This window comes from Neoarius graeffei, chromosome 2 (genome assembly GCF_027579695.1).
Source record: "Neoarius graeffei isolate fNeoGra1 chromosome 2, fNeoGra1.pri, whole genome shotgun sequence".
Taxonomy (NCBI): domain Eukaryota; kingdom Metazoa; phylum Chordata; class Actinopteri; order Siluriformes; family Ariidae; genus Neoarius; species Neoarius graeffei.
The window spans coordinates 95,661,803-95,677,116 of record NC_083570.1 but is presented as its reverse complement, the minus strand read 5'-3'; the positions used below and the strand labels follow the sequence as shown (position 1 = coordinate 95,677,116).

Below are 15,314 nucleotides of genomic sequence, written 5' to 3'. Positions count from 1 at the left end.
AAATGATTTCACATTTGAAAACAGTGAGCTGAAAAGTTGGTTGGGACCTTGGAGCTTAACATTCAGCTAGAGCCCTGCACTCCCACGGGAGTCCCGCGGGACTCGCGGGACCCGCCGCAAAGCAGTGCGGCGCGGGACAAATTTTGAAAGCTCATTACGGGCACGGGCGGGACCAGAAGTGCACATATGCGGCGCGGGCGGGAGCGGTGATAAGCTGCAGTCCCGCTAACTAAAAACGTGTTTGAAATAAAATTTATAAATTATTAATTTATGTCTATCATATATAATTTGTGCTGGATATTTTATTTGGCATTAATAAAAACATTTTAAGATGCCTAAATTTGCAGAGAGAGTCAGATTGCCAGATTGAGTGAGGAATGGCATCTTAAATTTGCCATTGATCACCCTAACGGGAAATCCTTTGATCACTCTAATGACTCGCAGTTCACACCCAGCTAGCAAGAGAACCATGAGTAAAGTGATTTAATGCTTGCGTTAGTCTACAACTCTAATCAGAGAGACAGGTTACACAGTGACGGTAGGCTTGACTCAATGCTATCCCAGAAATCCTTCCTGCAATATGCAAATGTGGCTGTCCAATCAGAGGCGGCCAAATTTGCATATTACAGGAAGGATTTCTGGGATAGCATTGAGTCAAGCCTACCGTCACTGTGTAACCTGTCTCTCTGATTAGAGTTGTAGACTAACTCAAGCAGTAAATCAATTCACTTCTTTTACTAGCTCTGCTTTGCAATTAAAAAAAAAAAAAAAACACCATTGGTACAAAGCAAGCCCATTCACTTTTTTATGCTGATCAGAGAATTACAATGGTTTCTCATGTGATAAAAATGTGCGATTCGTGATTAAATATTTTAATCGCTTGACAGCACTAATTATTATTATTAGAGACACTACATGCTGAATTCAGAAACAAGGTAAATAATAACAAACGTGAACGTGAGCTGTAGATATCTATGCTCAAATCCACTCAAAGTAGGGGGCGGGGCACCATCACGCTGTGTCAAGACAAGAACTTTCCTGAGAAATAACGCGAACATCTGCATCATGCGGGATTTGCGGGCGGGAGCGGGACAAAATATGGCAGGCGCGGGCGGGAGCGGGACTGAAAATCATAATTCTTTGCGGGCGCGGGCAGGAGCAGGACTGCACAATGCGGACGCGGGCGGGACTGAAAAATCCGACCCGCGCAGACCTCTACATTCAGCTCTGAGAGGTACTTGGTAATGTCCACCATGAAGGCCAAATCACACAGCCACTTGCTATCACTGAGTTTAGTGACTGGTTTGCTCTTCATCTCCATGAACTGCTTTACTTCTTCCCTCAAGCTGCAGAAGTGTGTAAGCATATCTGCGTGACTCGGCCACCGCACCTCGCAATGGTACACCAGGTCTCCATACTCTGACTCAAGCTCACTCAGTAGCTCTTTAAACTAGCGGCTGTTAATTCCTCTGCTTTTAATGAAGTTGATGGTGGAAACAACAGTAGTCCTCACATTACTGAGCTTCAGGGAATGTGCACACAGACTCTCTTGGTGTATGATACAGTGGCACACAACCAACTCATTTGGATCCAGACTGAAACGACTCATTTCTTTTTTAACCAACGCAGTCAATCCTTTCTGCGCGCCAACCATGGCTGGGGCTCCGTCTGTAGCCAGTCCACTTAGCTTGTCAAACTGCAGGTCGAATTTGTTCATAGCCAAAACAACTTGCTCAAACAAATCCTCACCTTTGGTGAGGCTGTAATCCCACGCACAAAAATGGCGAGTTGGGCGATATTTGTGATGTCTGTTGTCTAGTCGCAGGCTAATGAGAAAAACTGAAAATCCCTCGCGGTATCCTTCAGTGTTTTCTCAATGTCTTGTGCCATGTCAGTAATCCGATCGGAGGCAGTTCTTCGAGACAAACTGACACTTTGGAATAGTTTCATTTTGTCCAGTGCGAGCAGTTCCGCGGCAGCGACACGGCACTCCTTCACAAACTCCCCTTCTGAATGTGGTTTCAGTTTCTTAGCGATTAGCTCACTTACCACAAAACTAGCCTGTGTAACATTTTCTTGGTTACCTTGAGGTCTTGTGAATGTTGCTTGTTGGGCGCCCAAACTCCACCAAAGACCATTAATTTTATCGACACGCACTTGTCCTTTCAGCTTGTCCAGCTTGGCATGTTTGGTGCTGTAATGATGCTCCAGATTAGCAGTTTTCATCACTGCAAGTGCTTCCCCACAAACTAAGCAAACTGGCTTGCCTTTTACTTCTACGAAAAAATAATCATTTGTCCATCTTTCCTGAAAAGCATGACATTTTGCATCTACCTTTCTCTTCTTCATACTCGCCATGGTGCGTTTTGTTGAAATCGTTAAACAGACTGTCTATGCCTGCTAAATGACGCGACGTGACTGCGCATGATCACGATCTGCTCATGTGGGGTTCAGGACCCTGACCTTGGCCCGGAAAGACAACCACTCCCCTATTTTATTAACTGCAGCCTCATTTTTTCTGATTTAATTTTTATATATAAATTTTTTTTTTTGAGAGAGTGATTATGAAATCATCTTGCGGGCCAGATCAAACGGTCTCACGGGCCGGAAACGGCCTGGAGACCGGACGTTCCCCACCCCTGCTCTAAAGACAGTGGAGATGACTGTAGTCTTCAGGAGGAGCTCTGCCACACCCTACCCCCCCCATCTATAATTTGACCGTTTGACTCCCCAGTAACCTCTGTGGAGTATTTCCGCTTCTTGGGCACTACAATCCCTCAGGACCTCAAGTGGGAGATGAATATCTGTTCTCTCACCAAGAAAGCACAGCAGAGGATGTTCTTCCTGCCAAAGACAATGATGGTGCATTTTTACACCGCCATCCTCACCTCCTCCATCACCATCTGATATGCTGCTGCCACTGCCAGGGACAAGGGCAGACTGCATCTCTTCAGGACCTGTACAAGTCCAGGATCCTGAGGAGAGTACTAAGGACTGTAGCCAACCCCTCTCACCCCAGGCACAAACTTTTTGAGACACTTCCCTCTGGTAGGAGGTTGCTGTCCATTAGAACCAAAATCTCACACCATAAAGCCAGCTTTTTCCCCACTGCAGCCGGCCTCATCAATAAGGTCAGAGACCCCCACTGGCTCCAACCTCACACTTCCATCTGTAACATTAATGCACTTCCTCACTGAACTGAGATTTTGCATCTTCGTGGTCATGTCATGCATCTTTATTCTGTGATCCTTTACCGCACATTCCGGCACTCACTGTACAGCTTGGTTATTTATCTAACCCAGTGCACATATTCTCTTTCTCGCACATTCATGCCATGACTACCTTCTTCTTCATCTTGATCCTGTGACCTTTTTTTTTTTTTCTACACACATTCTGGGTCAGACTGTACAGATTGGACTTCAAAACAACCCATGCACATACTCCTTAAATATGTCCATTTTTAAACATTTGCATACTTTAAAGTTCTTTTTTTATTCCATTTATATAACTACTTTTATCTTAACTGTTCAATCACCAAAGCAAATTCCTCGTATGTCAAAATGGACTTGGCAATAAACTCGGTTCTGGTTCTGATTCTTCCTGTGAAACTACGGAGCCCTGAAGAATTTCCCAGGTCAGAAAAATGTAACAGCTTTATCTCTGACTGTTACAAAACACTAACATTGGTGACTCCTTCCATACGAAATGTCTCCTTACAGAAAAATTTACCACAGCAATAATTCAGCTTTTATTTAAAGGTGATAGACAACGGTCAGAGGTGAAATGTAGAATATAAACTTTATTGTCTAGAAGAACGACCCAAAAAGCGAATTCAATCTTCCTGGTTAAAATATACCGTTTTGCCCAATTTCCGAAGGTCTGTTTACATCTCACTTATGCGCACTTTCACCGCCAGGGGACCGTCGTGTGACGTCATTTAAGCCAAACAGACCGGGAGCAGCTCTGTGTTTAAGCCTAGGTCACAACCGGGCGTATGATTGTTCTGGCCGTGCGATTTTTGGCGTTTCCCAAATCGCTGCGTTTTTTTTTTGTTCGTGGAGAAAGACGCACATTGGCCATAAGTTTGTCTTGCAACCTGAAAAAAACGTAAGCGCCCGTAGAGTTTGTTTGACATGACAAAGAACCTCTGCGGCCAGTCTGCGGCCAGTCTATGGCTCAAAAATCAGCATGTCACACGCGCGCCCTCCGTGCGTTTCTTACGTTTTTTGCACGTAGACTGGCCGTAGGAGCACGTACGGCCGGTTGTGACCGAGGCTTTACTTGCGAACCAAGCACACGTGTACGGACTTTGGTCGTGAGAGGTTGTGTAAAATGTCTGAAAGCGATAGCGATTTTGAAGTAGGAACTCTCCAAATTAAATATCAAGAGGTCAAACCATATCTGTATGAGCCTATGGCCGTTGCGAGGCAATCGGTGAACGCGGCTCACTGGTTTGACCGTGCAGCCTCGGAATCAGACAGTGACTCGGCCGACTCTGATCGCGGTGACCCCGGACCTCAACAAGACTCGCGCCCAAACGATTTATCCTGGTAGTTATGATAAATTCCTACTTTCGTCGTAATACTGAATAAGAGCCCTTTTGAAGAATAATTAAACCGCCCTCCCTAGTGGATATAGGGAACGATTACTGGACAGTGCGCCGGTAGGCCACATTAGCCTGCCATCCGCGGCATTATACTATTTATAGCCTACTCTGAGTGAGGAAATATCCCTTTGTCTCATTTCCACAATGATTGTACAGGATCCCTCAGGATTCTTGACTTGTCAATTGCAAGCAAAAGTAAAAATGTTTACCTCCAATCTTCTCCTTTTTGCTTGAGCATTGCTGCTCCGTTTCTTCTTTGACTGCTTGATTTTGTTTCACGCCCACAATCCACTCTCTCCGCCTCTTCTCCTCTTCCAGAAAAAGCCAACCCTCTGGCTTCACGTGCACAATCCACTCTCTCTGCCTCGTCTACTCTTCCGGAAAAAAACAACCCTCTGGCTTCACGCACACAATCCACTCTCTCTGCCACGTCTCCTCTTTCGGAAAAAGCCAACCCACTTGCTCCGCCTCTTTTCCTTTTTCAGAAAAAGCCAACCCTCTCGTTCCACCTCCTCTCCTTTTTCGGAAAAAGCCAACCCTCTCGCTCCGCCTCTTCTCCTTTTTCGGAAAAAGCCAGCCCTCTCGCTCCGCCTCTTCTTTTTCGGAAAAAGCCAGCCCTCTCGCTCCGCCTCTTCTTTTTCGGAAAAAGCCAGCCCTCTCGCTCCGCCTCTTCTCCTTTTTCGGAAAAAGCCAGCCCTCTCACTCCGCCTCTTCTTCTTTTTCAGAAAAAGCCAATCCTCTCGTTCCGCTTCTTCTCCTCTTCCGGAAAAAGGTAAAAACTTCTTCCTGAACCGGTCCCGTTGTTACAGTTCACTGCACAACAATAAGGCATGGTTTTTCTTTAGAAATTCCCGAATACACGTCAGCACTCAAGCCGAACGGCAATGTAAGTAAACGGAAGTGGACTCAACTCAAGCGGTTTGTTTGGCTTAAATTACGTCACGTGCCGATTGGCCACGAAAATAGCCGAACAGAAATTCGCCACGATCCATGCTAACTTATTTTAATTATTACTTATTAACAATACTTCTTGGGACCAGAAGAAAATTACAGAGGGTTTTTTAACATATAAAGTTTCAAATGTGCATAAAATTAAAACCGTTGCCTATGAGCTTTAATGTCTTTATATCCCTCATCAAAACATTCCCATGCAGGGATTGGCCAAGGATGGCTCACATGAAATAAAATAGTTCCACCATTGATGAAGCAATGTATCTCATGACGTCAAAAAAAAAACGGATATGGTGTGAGTCAGTCATGGTATATCCTGGATATACAATGAACTGATGTCAGAATTTCAAGCTGTACGGCCGACTCGAGTCACAGCTGTGGCTCCGCGAGCATTTCTGTGTGCATATATCTATGTATCATGATCATGCCTAGCGAGGCAGGCGATAGCATGGTACATTGCACATGCGCAGGTCAAAGGTCACGCCGACGTAAACAACAAACATTCAATCTTAAGACTTTTAGTTTGGAATTTTTTGATAAGGAATATAAATCTAATATATCATGCAATGAGAGGCACCAGGAATTATGGATTCTCTTCGATGACTGGTACAGTACTATTTTCTTCAGAGCTGCACCCCTCAGTCACCTCAGAGAATCCATAATTTCAACCGGAGCCTCTCAGTGCAGGGTATATTTGATTAATATCCAGCACCCACCATCCTAACCCCTTTGAATGAGCTGTGACTATAGAAACGATAACTTATTACAGCAAGGGCATTAATATAAGTCTATGATTTGCAGCTGTACTACTGCCAGATCTGCTTTTATAGAAAATTAAATCACCTTCTAACCCAACAAATTTGAAAATTTAACACCACTATGGTATAAAAACCAATACTGATTATCAAACAATACCACTTTCACATAATAAGGGTAGGGCAAAGATTGCACGTGACGAGCACTCTTCCAGGACATCACATACCATTGTATCCCTCTAACACCGAATCGATAATAGGCCGGGCTGTTAAATTGTACACATCTAGCTGTTTGCTGTCGGGACCAAACACCGTGTCAAAAGTGAAGGTCTTTGGCGGCTCATTGGGCGTCTCGAGTTTGTTCACGGTGATGGTTCCTCGGATTTCGTCCACGGCGACCGACTGCTTGTATCCCATCATGATCTCTTTTGGGTTGAGAGGTCGACATCGGACCACCACCTTGACGTTGTTGCTCACCTCAGACTTTTCTGGTTTATCAAGTTTGTTGGTCTGCAAGAAAGCACAACAGAGATGGTTGTAATTTGGAAGAGCACGTCACATAAATGACCAAACCATTAGTTACAGGATTTGATTCACATTTAACAGTGGCGTGATGTTCAAAAATAAAATAAAATAAAATAATAATAATAATTATTATTATTATTACACTAATTTGGTGTAATAATAATAATAATTATTATTATTATTACAACAATTAGTGACAGCTACAAAATAAAACTGAGGTTAACTGACAGTAAGTTAAGTACATGCATAATAATAATAATAATAATAATAATAATAATAATAATAATAATAATTTGACCAAATTAGTGATGGCTACAAAATAAAACTGAGGTTAACTGACAGTAAGTTAAGTACATGCATCATAATAATAATAATAATAATAATAATAATAATAATAATAATTTGACCAAATTAGTGACGGCTAGAAAATAAAACTGAGGTTAACTGACAGTAAGTACATGCATAATAATAATAATAATAATAATAATAAATTTGACCAAATTAATTATGGCTACAAAATAAAACTGAGTTAACTGACAGTAAGTACATGCATAATAATAATAATAATAATAATAATAATAATAATAATAATAATTTGACCAAATTAGTGACGGCTAGAAAATAAAACTGAGGTTAACTGACAGTAAGTTAAGTACATGCATAATAATAATAATAATAATAATAATAATAATAATTTGACCAAATTAGTGACAGCTAGAAAATAAAACTGAGGTTAACTGACAGTAAGTTAAGTACATGCATCATAATAATAATAATAATAATTTGACCAAATTAGTGACGGCTACAAAATAAAACTAAGGTTAACTGACAGTAAGTTAAGTACATGCATAATAATAATAATAATAATAATAATAATAATTTGACCAAATTAGTGACGGCTACAAAATAAAACTGAGGTTAACTGACAGTAAGTACATGCATAATAATAATAATAATAATAATAATAATAATAAATTTGACAAAATTAATTATGGCTACAAAATAAAACTGAGGTTAACTGACAGTAAGTACATGCATAATAATAATAATAATAATAATAATAAATTTGACCAAATTAGTGACGGCTAGAAAATAAAACTGAGGTTAACTGACAGTAAGTACATGCATAATAATAATAATAATAATAATAATAATAATAATAATAATAATAATAAATTTGACCAAATTAGTGACGGCTAGAAAATAAAACTGAGGTTAACTGACAGTAAGTACATGCATAATAATAATAATAATTTGACCAAATTAGTGACGGCTAGAAAATAAAACTGAGGTTAACTGACAGTAAGTTAAGTACATGCATAATAATAATAATAATAATAATAATAATAATAATAATTTGACCAAATTAGTGACGGCTAGAAAATAAAACTGAGGTTAACTGACAGTAAGTTAAGTACATGCATAATAATAATAATAATAATTTGACCAAATTAGTGACAGCTAGAAAATAAAACTGAGGTTAACTGACAGTAAGTACATGCATAATAATAATAATAATAATAATAATTTGACCAAATTAGTGATGGCTACAAAATAAAACTGAGGTTAACTGACAGTAAGTTACATGCATAATAATAATAATTATTATTATTATTATTATTATTACTACAATTTCTGAGGGATATCTATGCTAAAGTGAGTTCAATACCTACCATGAGGGAACTAACAAGGGTCGCTAAACAATGTACACATTAGCGGATGACATTTAGTTGTTCATCTGGAGCTTCGACTATTTCTTTAAAATTATTATCAGAATTAGAATTAGAATTTAGAATTGTTGCCTGTTAAGCGGCTGACAAGCTAAGCTAAGCTAAACTATGCTAAGCTAAGCTATTCTATGCTATGCTGAGGTCAGTAGCTACAATTAAGATGAAGTTAGTTGTCTAGACAACCATCGGTATTTTGCGAGCTGGTTAGCTACCTGGCTAGTTAAACCAAAGCAAAACACTCTCTCTCTATAGGATTAAGGACACTCTCAAAACGCCACTGCAACAGAAACCAGTAAATATATAAAGAAGTTCAGTGACTAACACCAAAACATGCTAACTGTCTGACATTTATCGGTGTGTGTATACACATATTTAGCATGGAAGCTAGCAAGCTAATAGGCAAACAGATGAAGGGAGGAACCCCGGGGTGAACACACACAGCGCGAGAAAGAGGATCATTTTACCGGCATTTCTGAACCTTCGCTATGTTGTTAATCAAACAAAGAGAAACGATTCGCTTCCTGATGGGGTGAACAATGTATGGGAGGTTTTCCGGTATTATTTCTCCATGCTCAGTCAGACGCCCATCCCAAACAGCGGCCCTGGAGGAGTTTATCACAGGGATACACTGCGGCTGCGCACTGACAGAGAGAGAGCGAGAGCTACATCAGCACTGTATCTCTGCACAGCCACAAATCAATACACTGCATCTACCATGGAAGCTCACAACATACACTCTATGGCTAAAAGTATGTGGACACCTGACCATCATACCCACAAAGTCAGTCTGAAGCACACAATTATATAGAATGTCTCTGTAAACCATAGAATTAGTCAAGTCAAGTTTATTTGTGAGGCGGCACGGTGGTGTAGTGGTTAGCGCTGTCGCCTCACAGCAAGAAGGTCCGGGTTCGAGCCCCGGGGCCGGCGAGGGCCTTTCTGTGCAGAGTTTGCATGTTCTCCTCGTGTCCGCGTGGGTTTCCTCCGGGTGCTCCGGTTTCCCCCACAGTCCAAAGACATGCAGGTTAGGTTAACTGGTGACTCTAAATTGAGCGTAGGTGTGAATGTGAGTGTGAATGGTTGTCTGTGTCTTTGTGTCAGCCCTGTGATGACCTGGCGACTTGTCCAGGGTGTACCCCGCCTTTCACCCGTAGTCAGCTCCAGCTTGCCTGCGACCCTGTAGAACAGGATAAAGCGGCTAGAGATAATGAGATGAGATGAGAAGTTTATTTATATAGTGCAGTGTTTCTCAACCTTTTTTCAGTCACGGCACCGTTCAGAAGTATGCAAATTCTCAAGGCACCCCCATATAAAATATATGCAGTCACGCTGACCCCGGCAGTGACGTTGTGACATGGGAAAGGGGGCTGTGAGACAAATTTTGATGATGCAGCGATGATCTGCATTAGTGTAACTATTCTCATCTCATTATCATTATCTCTAGCTGCTTTATCCTGTTCTATAGGGTCGCAGGCAAGCTGGAGCCTATCCCAGCTGACTACGGGCGAAAGGCGGGGTACACCCTGGACAAGTCGCCAGGTCATCACAGGGCCGACACATAGACACAGACAACCATTCACACTCACATTCACACCTACGGTCAATTTAGAGTCACCAGTTAACCTAACCTGCATGTCTTTGGACTGTGGGGGAAACCGGAGCACCCGGAGGAAACCCACACGGAGAACATGCAAACTCCGCACAGAAAGGCCCTCGCCGGCCACGGGGCTCGAACCCGGACCTTCTTGCTGTGAGGCAACAGCGCTAACCACTACACTACCGTGCCGCCCACACAAGTTATCAGTCAGATACAAATGTACAGTAGTAACACTGTCATAGCCTTGCTGTCACAGGGTCCCCACTTTGGTGTGAATACCCAAGGAGACCAGACATGTCTAGACAGTTGCCACAGCAATGGGTTAATTAGTCCACAGAATATTCATAAATCAGCTTGTCTACTAAAAGTGATGGGTTTTGCAGTTCTGCATAAGACAAATAAGGAAAATCCCAGAAAGCGGAGGCAATTGGTGATGACAGGGCCAGGCTAATTTCACTGGTTTTGATACGAATGGGTGCTACCAACCTACAGTACCAACCGCCAGGATGAAGGGACGCAGCGGGATTTAATAAGGGAAAACAAAGGGGCACAGCAGGCTGTTTATTCACACTACTCTCTCCTTTTCTTCCTTGTAAATAGTCAAAGGACTCCCATCGTAACTTAACATAATTTTAGGGGGGACAGTCCCCCCGCCCCACCACTGTCAGAGGACAATACACTGCTGAAAATTTGAGGAGAAAATTCCTTAACACTTGTGAAATTATCTTGCTGCATGGACAGATAATTTTACTTGGCAAGACATCTTGGAATAAGTTTGTTACAATCTAGAACTAGTTTTAATAATCTCAGAGTTGGTGTCTTGTCTTCTTCTACACTGCAAAAATGATATCTTAACAAGTTAGAATAGCTTGAATATAGTTGAAACCGGGCCAGCACGGTGGTGTAGTGGTTAGCAGTGTCGCCTCACAGCAAGAAGGTCCGGGTTTGAGCCCCATGGCCGGCGAGGGCCTTTCTGTGTGGAGTTTGCATGTTCTCCCCGTGTCTGCATGGGTTTCCTCCGGGTGCTCCGGTTTTCCCCACAGTCCAAAGACATGCAGGTTAGGTTCACTGGTGGCTCTAAATTGACCGTAGGTGTGAATGCGAGTGTGAATGATTGTTTGTCTCTGTGTCAGCCCTGTGATGACCTGGCGACTTGTCCAGGGTGTACCCCGCCTCTCGCCCATAGTCAGCTGGGATAGGCTCCAGCTTGCCTGCAACCCTGTAGAACAGAATAAGTGGCTACAGATAATGGATGGATGGACAGTTGAAAAGATCTAGCATTTCCTATTAGAAGAATACAAGACACCAACTCTGAGATTATTAAAACTAGTTCTAGATTGTAACCAAGTAAATGATCTGTCCATGCAGCAAGATGATTTCACTAGTGTTAAGGAAATTTCTCCTCAAATTCAGTTTTCAGCTTTTTGCAGTGTACAGAGTGTTTCAAAAAATCTGCTGTTACCTGAGATGGAAATATCCCAGAAACTACATAGTCTAGGCAAATCAAATTGAACAGGCTTAATGTTGAGCAATATAAGATTTATATCTCAAAATCTGAATGAGAAATTCAAATGTGGATGTGGATTCCATTAACTATTTCACAAATTTTCAATATGCGCACTGTCTGAGACGCAAACACACAGACAGCCTTCCTCTTTGAACTTTTTGTGCCGTGTCCAAATCTGCATTGCAGTTGGTGCATTTTTACAGAATTCCCTCATAAATGCACACTGCACAGTCTTATTCGAGCGTACTCTAACACACAAAACGCCTTTTCTTTTCCAGTGAATGGCATTTCTATACAGTACCTAAAAAGATAAAAACAAAAAACATCTCATCTCATCTCATTATCTCTAGCCGCTTTATCCTTCTACAGGGTCGCAGGCAAGCTGGAGCCTATCCCAGCTGACTACGGGCGAAAGGCGGGGTACACCCTGGACAAGTCTCCAGGTCATCACAGGGCTGACACATAGACACAGACAACCATTCACACTCACATTCACACCTACGGTCAATTTAGAGTCACCAGTTAACCTAACCTGCATGTCTTTGGACTGTGGGGGAAACCGGAGCACCCGGAGGAAACCCACGCGGACACGGGGAGAACATGCAAACTCCGCACAGAAAGGCCCTCGCCGGCCACGGGGCTCGAACCCGGACCTTCTTGCTGTGAGGCGACAGCGCTAACCACTACACCACCATGCCGTCTACAAAAAACATTAATCATAAAATTTTGACCTGTTTCCACACAGGCTGTTAAAATTTGAGGTCAATTGAACGAAAACTGGCAAAGTTATTAGATTGTAAAATGATATAAAATTTTTGAAACACCCTGTATTCATATTATTCATCTCATCTCATTATCTCTAGCCGCTTTATCTTTCTACAGGGTCGCAGGCAAGCTGGAGCCTATCCCAGCTGACTACGGGCGAAAGGCGGGGTACACCCTGGACAAGTCTATTCATATTATTACCATGTGTAAATTTAATAAAATATTTGTAAATAATTTTCTCTCTTAAAATGAGCAAATACTTTTACCTTACCTTGAATTTACCTTGTATCCACTAATGATCACGTAAAGTACACGTAGTCATCGGTGGACCATGTCACGGGGCCAGGAAGTCTTCTCTGACTTATGGTTAGCCCTCTGCTTCAAAATTGGGTCAGTGTGGCTTTTAAATTCATTTAATGTATTGGCATTCACTGCTTCTTCAGACAGACCATTCCAGTGGGTAACAGCTCATTGGGAGAAACAATATCTCCTAAGCATCAAATTATGCCTCTGCTTAATTATGCTCTTGCTATGGCCTCTTGTTCTCAATCCGTCCCCTTGCTTGAGTTTGTAGAAATACAACTTATCAATGTCGTGCATAATCATGTAAACCTCTAGTATGTCAGCCCTGTACCTCCTGGCTTTGAGTGACATAAAGACCTGTAGCTTTTAGTCTATCTTGATAATCCATATTATTCAATCCTTCTATCATCCTAGTAGCTCTCCTTTGGACATCCTCTATATTATCTCCATCCTGCTGTAGAAAGGGTCCCCATACTTGAGCATAGTAGTCTAAGTGGGGTCGCACTAGGATTTTACAGTATACAGCCCCAGTATGTTTTCCATACTCTTATCCTCATACGTCCTTCTTATTATTCCTAGTATTTGATTTGCCTTCTTTACTATACAACCCACATGTCTGCTAGATTTCAATGTCTCATTTATATAAACTTCTAAGTCTTTCTCTTCAAATGTTACATCGATGAGTTCGTCGCCCATGAAGTAGTCATATCTTGAATTTCTGACACCGATGTGCATCACCTTATATTTCTGAGTATTAAACATCATCTGCCACTCCAAACTCCGCTTGTACGGCTTATGAAGGTCTTCCTGGAGAATAAAGGCTTCCTCCACAGTAGCAGCTCTTCTCAATACTTTGGTGTCATCAGCAAATTTCAGAACACTGAAAATACAACAGCCTTCTGCTTTTCTGCAAAATTATTAGAATAGATAGTCTTTATTTTCACCCTTCACCCTATTCATTACATGGTATAGTCTTGTGTAGGTGGAGCCAGAGCGCGACACCACATTAGGTTCGTTGCTTTCCAATCCAACACTAACGTCAGCTGCACACTGTAGAAGCAGAACTGATGGTAAATTGACATCATCATGAGGAAGTTGGGCTGCCAGAAATGTAAAGAGAGGCAGTAATGAAAAGGAGTAAAGGAATAATGAATGTAACTTTGGTTGGCAGAGAGCTCAGTGAATTTATAAGTCCACTATACAGTTAGTGCACCAGCTAGGTTAAGATGCATGCTTTAACTAGCTTGTTCACTCATGAGGTCTGCCCTCAACATGCACAGATGCAGCTTCAGGATTAGGAAACCCTGCCTCAACCCCCCTCCCAGTTGAAGCAGAAGGAGGTGAGCAGTATTTTGTTGATAATGTACGGTATTTACAGTGCAATCTGTGAATAAATGGCTTTGGGGTTAAGGCCCATGCAGACTGATTTTTAGTATTTATGCTTCATTAACCATGTGAGCAGCTAGTTATTACAAGCAAGTATATAGTTATAATCATGTTGTCTGTTGTTGCCCAAATGAGGATGGGTTCCCTTTTGAGTCTGGTTCCTCTCGAGGTTTCTTCCTCATGTCGTCTGAGGGAGTTTTTCCTTGCCACCGTCGCCACAGGCTTATCATTGGGGATAGATTAGGGATAAAATTAGCTCATGTTTTAAGTTGTTCAAATTCTGTAAAGCTGCTTTGTGACAATGTTTATTGTTAAAAGCGCTATACAAATAAACTTGACTTGACTTGAAGTACAATTTTAGCTGATAATGTTTAAATAGACATTCCAGTCGTGAAATGGACAACTGGCATATGAAATGGACAAAAACTGGCTAAAAAGATTGTTAGCTGGCTTGACTTAAGATGTAAAGGAGATAATGCCACTGCCATTTTTAAGATCACCCTGTTAAGATATCCATTTCCCTTTATGATCAACTAATGTTTCTAACCAAACATGCAGCTGATCCCATCCAAATGTTAGTAGTTAATACAACTACTAACATACAACTGTAGGTGTTGTACATACACATAGTTCTCACAACACACTGTGTTAGTATGATTATATGACAGATGCTGAATTATGCACAACAAAACCCATGTCACTTTAAAACTGTATATAGAGTATATACAGTACAGTGGTTATCTAGCTCATTTGGGACTGTTGAACATTAAGATACTAAAAGTTTCAGGTCGAGGGATTTATTCTCTGCCATTTGACCTCTTTTGTATGTTTAGGTGTTTTGCCATTGTTCACATTTATATTTGTTGTTATTGTTCAAGTCTTTATTTAATAAGTTGATGAATGTTGGGTCAGAATGTTGGGTCAGAGAGGACTGAAATTTCATCTGTGCTGTATGTCGAGCATGTATAGCATATTTGACAATAAAGTTGACTTGACTTGACTTGAATGTTGAGTTTTTCTCTGGATTGCTGATCACTGTATTTTCTATTAAATTGGCACAGAAAAAAAATGTTCAATGAATTTCTTGCAGTGCACCGTGCAATCTTCTATCAATTAAATAGTTAGTCATCATCCTAGAAATTTAACTGCATATAATGAGTCAGTACATGAAGGAAACATAAGGATGAAT

General features: G+C 41.4%; 1 protein-coding gene across 1 annotated transcript in view; it reads right to left on the bottom strand.

Moving 5' to 3' along the window:
- Window positions 1-9,190, bottom strand: part of kif3a (kinesin family member 3A) — an 80,090-nt gene extending 70,900 nt beyond the window's left edge. The window contains exons 1-2 of the mRNA XM_060915234.1: window positions 9,032-9,190; window positions 6,540-6,822 (exon numbers count right to left, since the gene is read on the bottom strand). Coding sequence (XP_060771217.1) covers window positions 6,540-6,822; window positions 9,032-9,037 — 289 coding nt within the window. The 5' untranslated portion in view covers window positions 9,038-9,190. The remainder of the gene's footprint in view (window positions 1-6,539; window positions 6,823-9,031) is intronic.
- Between the last annotated feature and the right edge of the window lie 6,124 nt (window positions 9,191-15,314).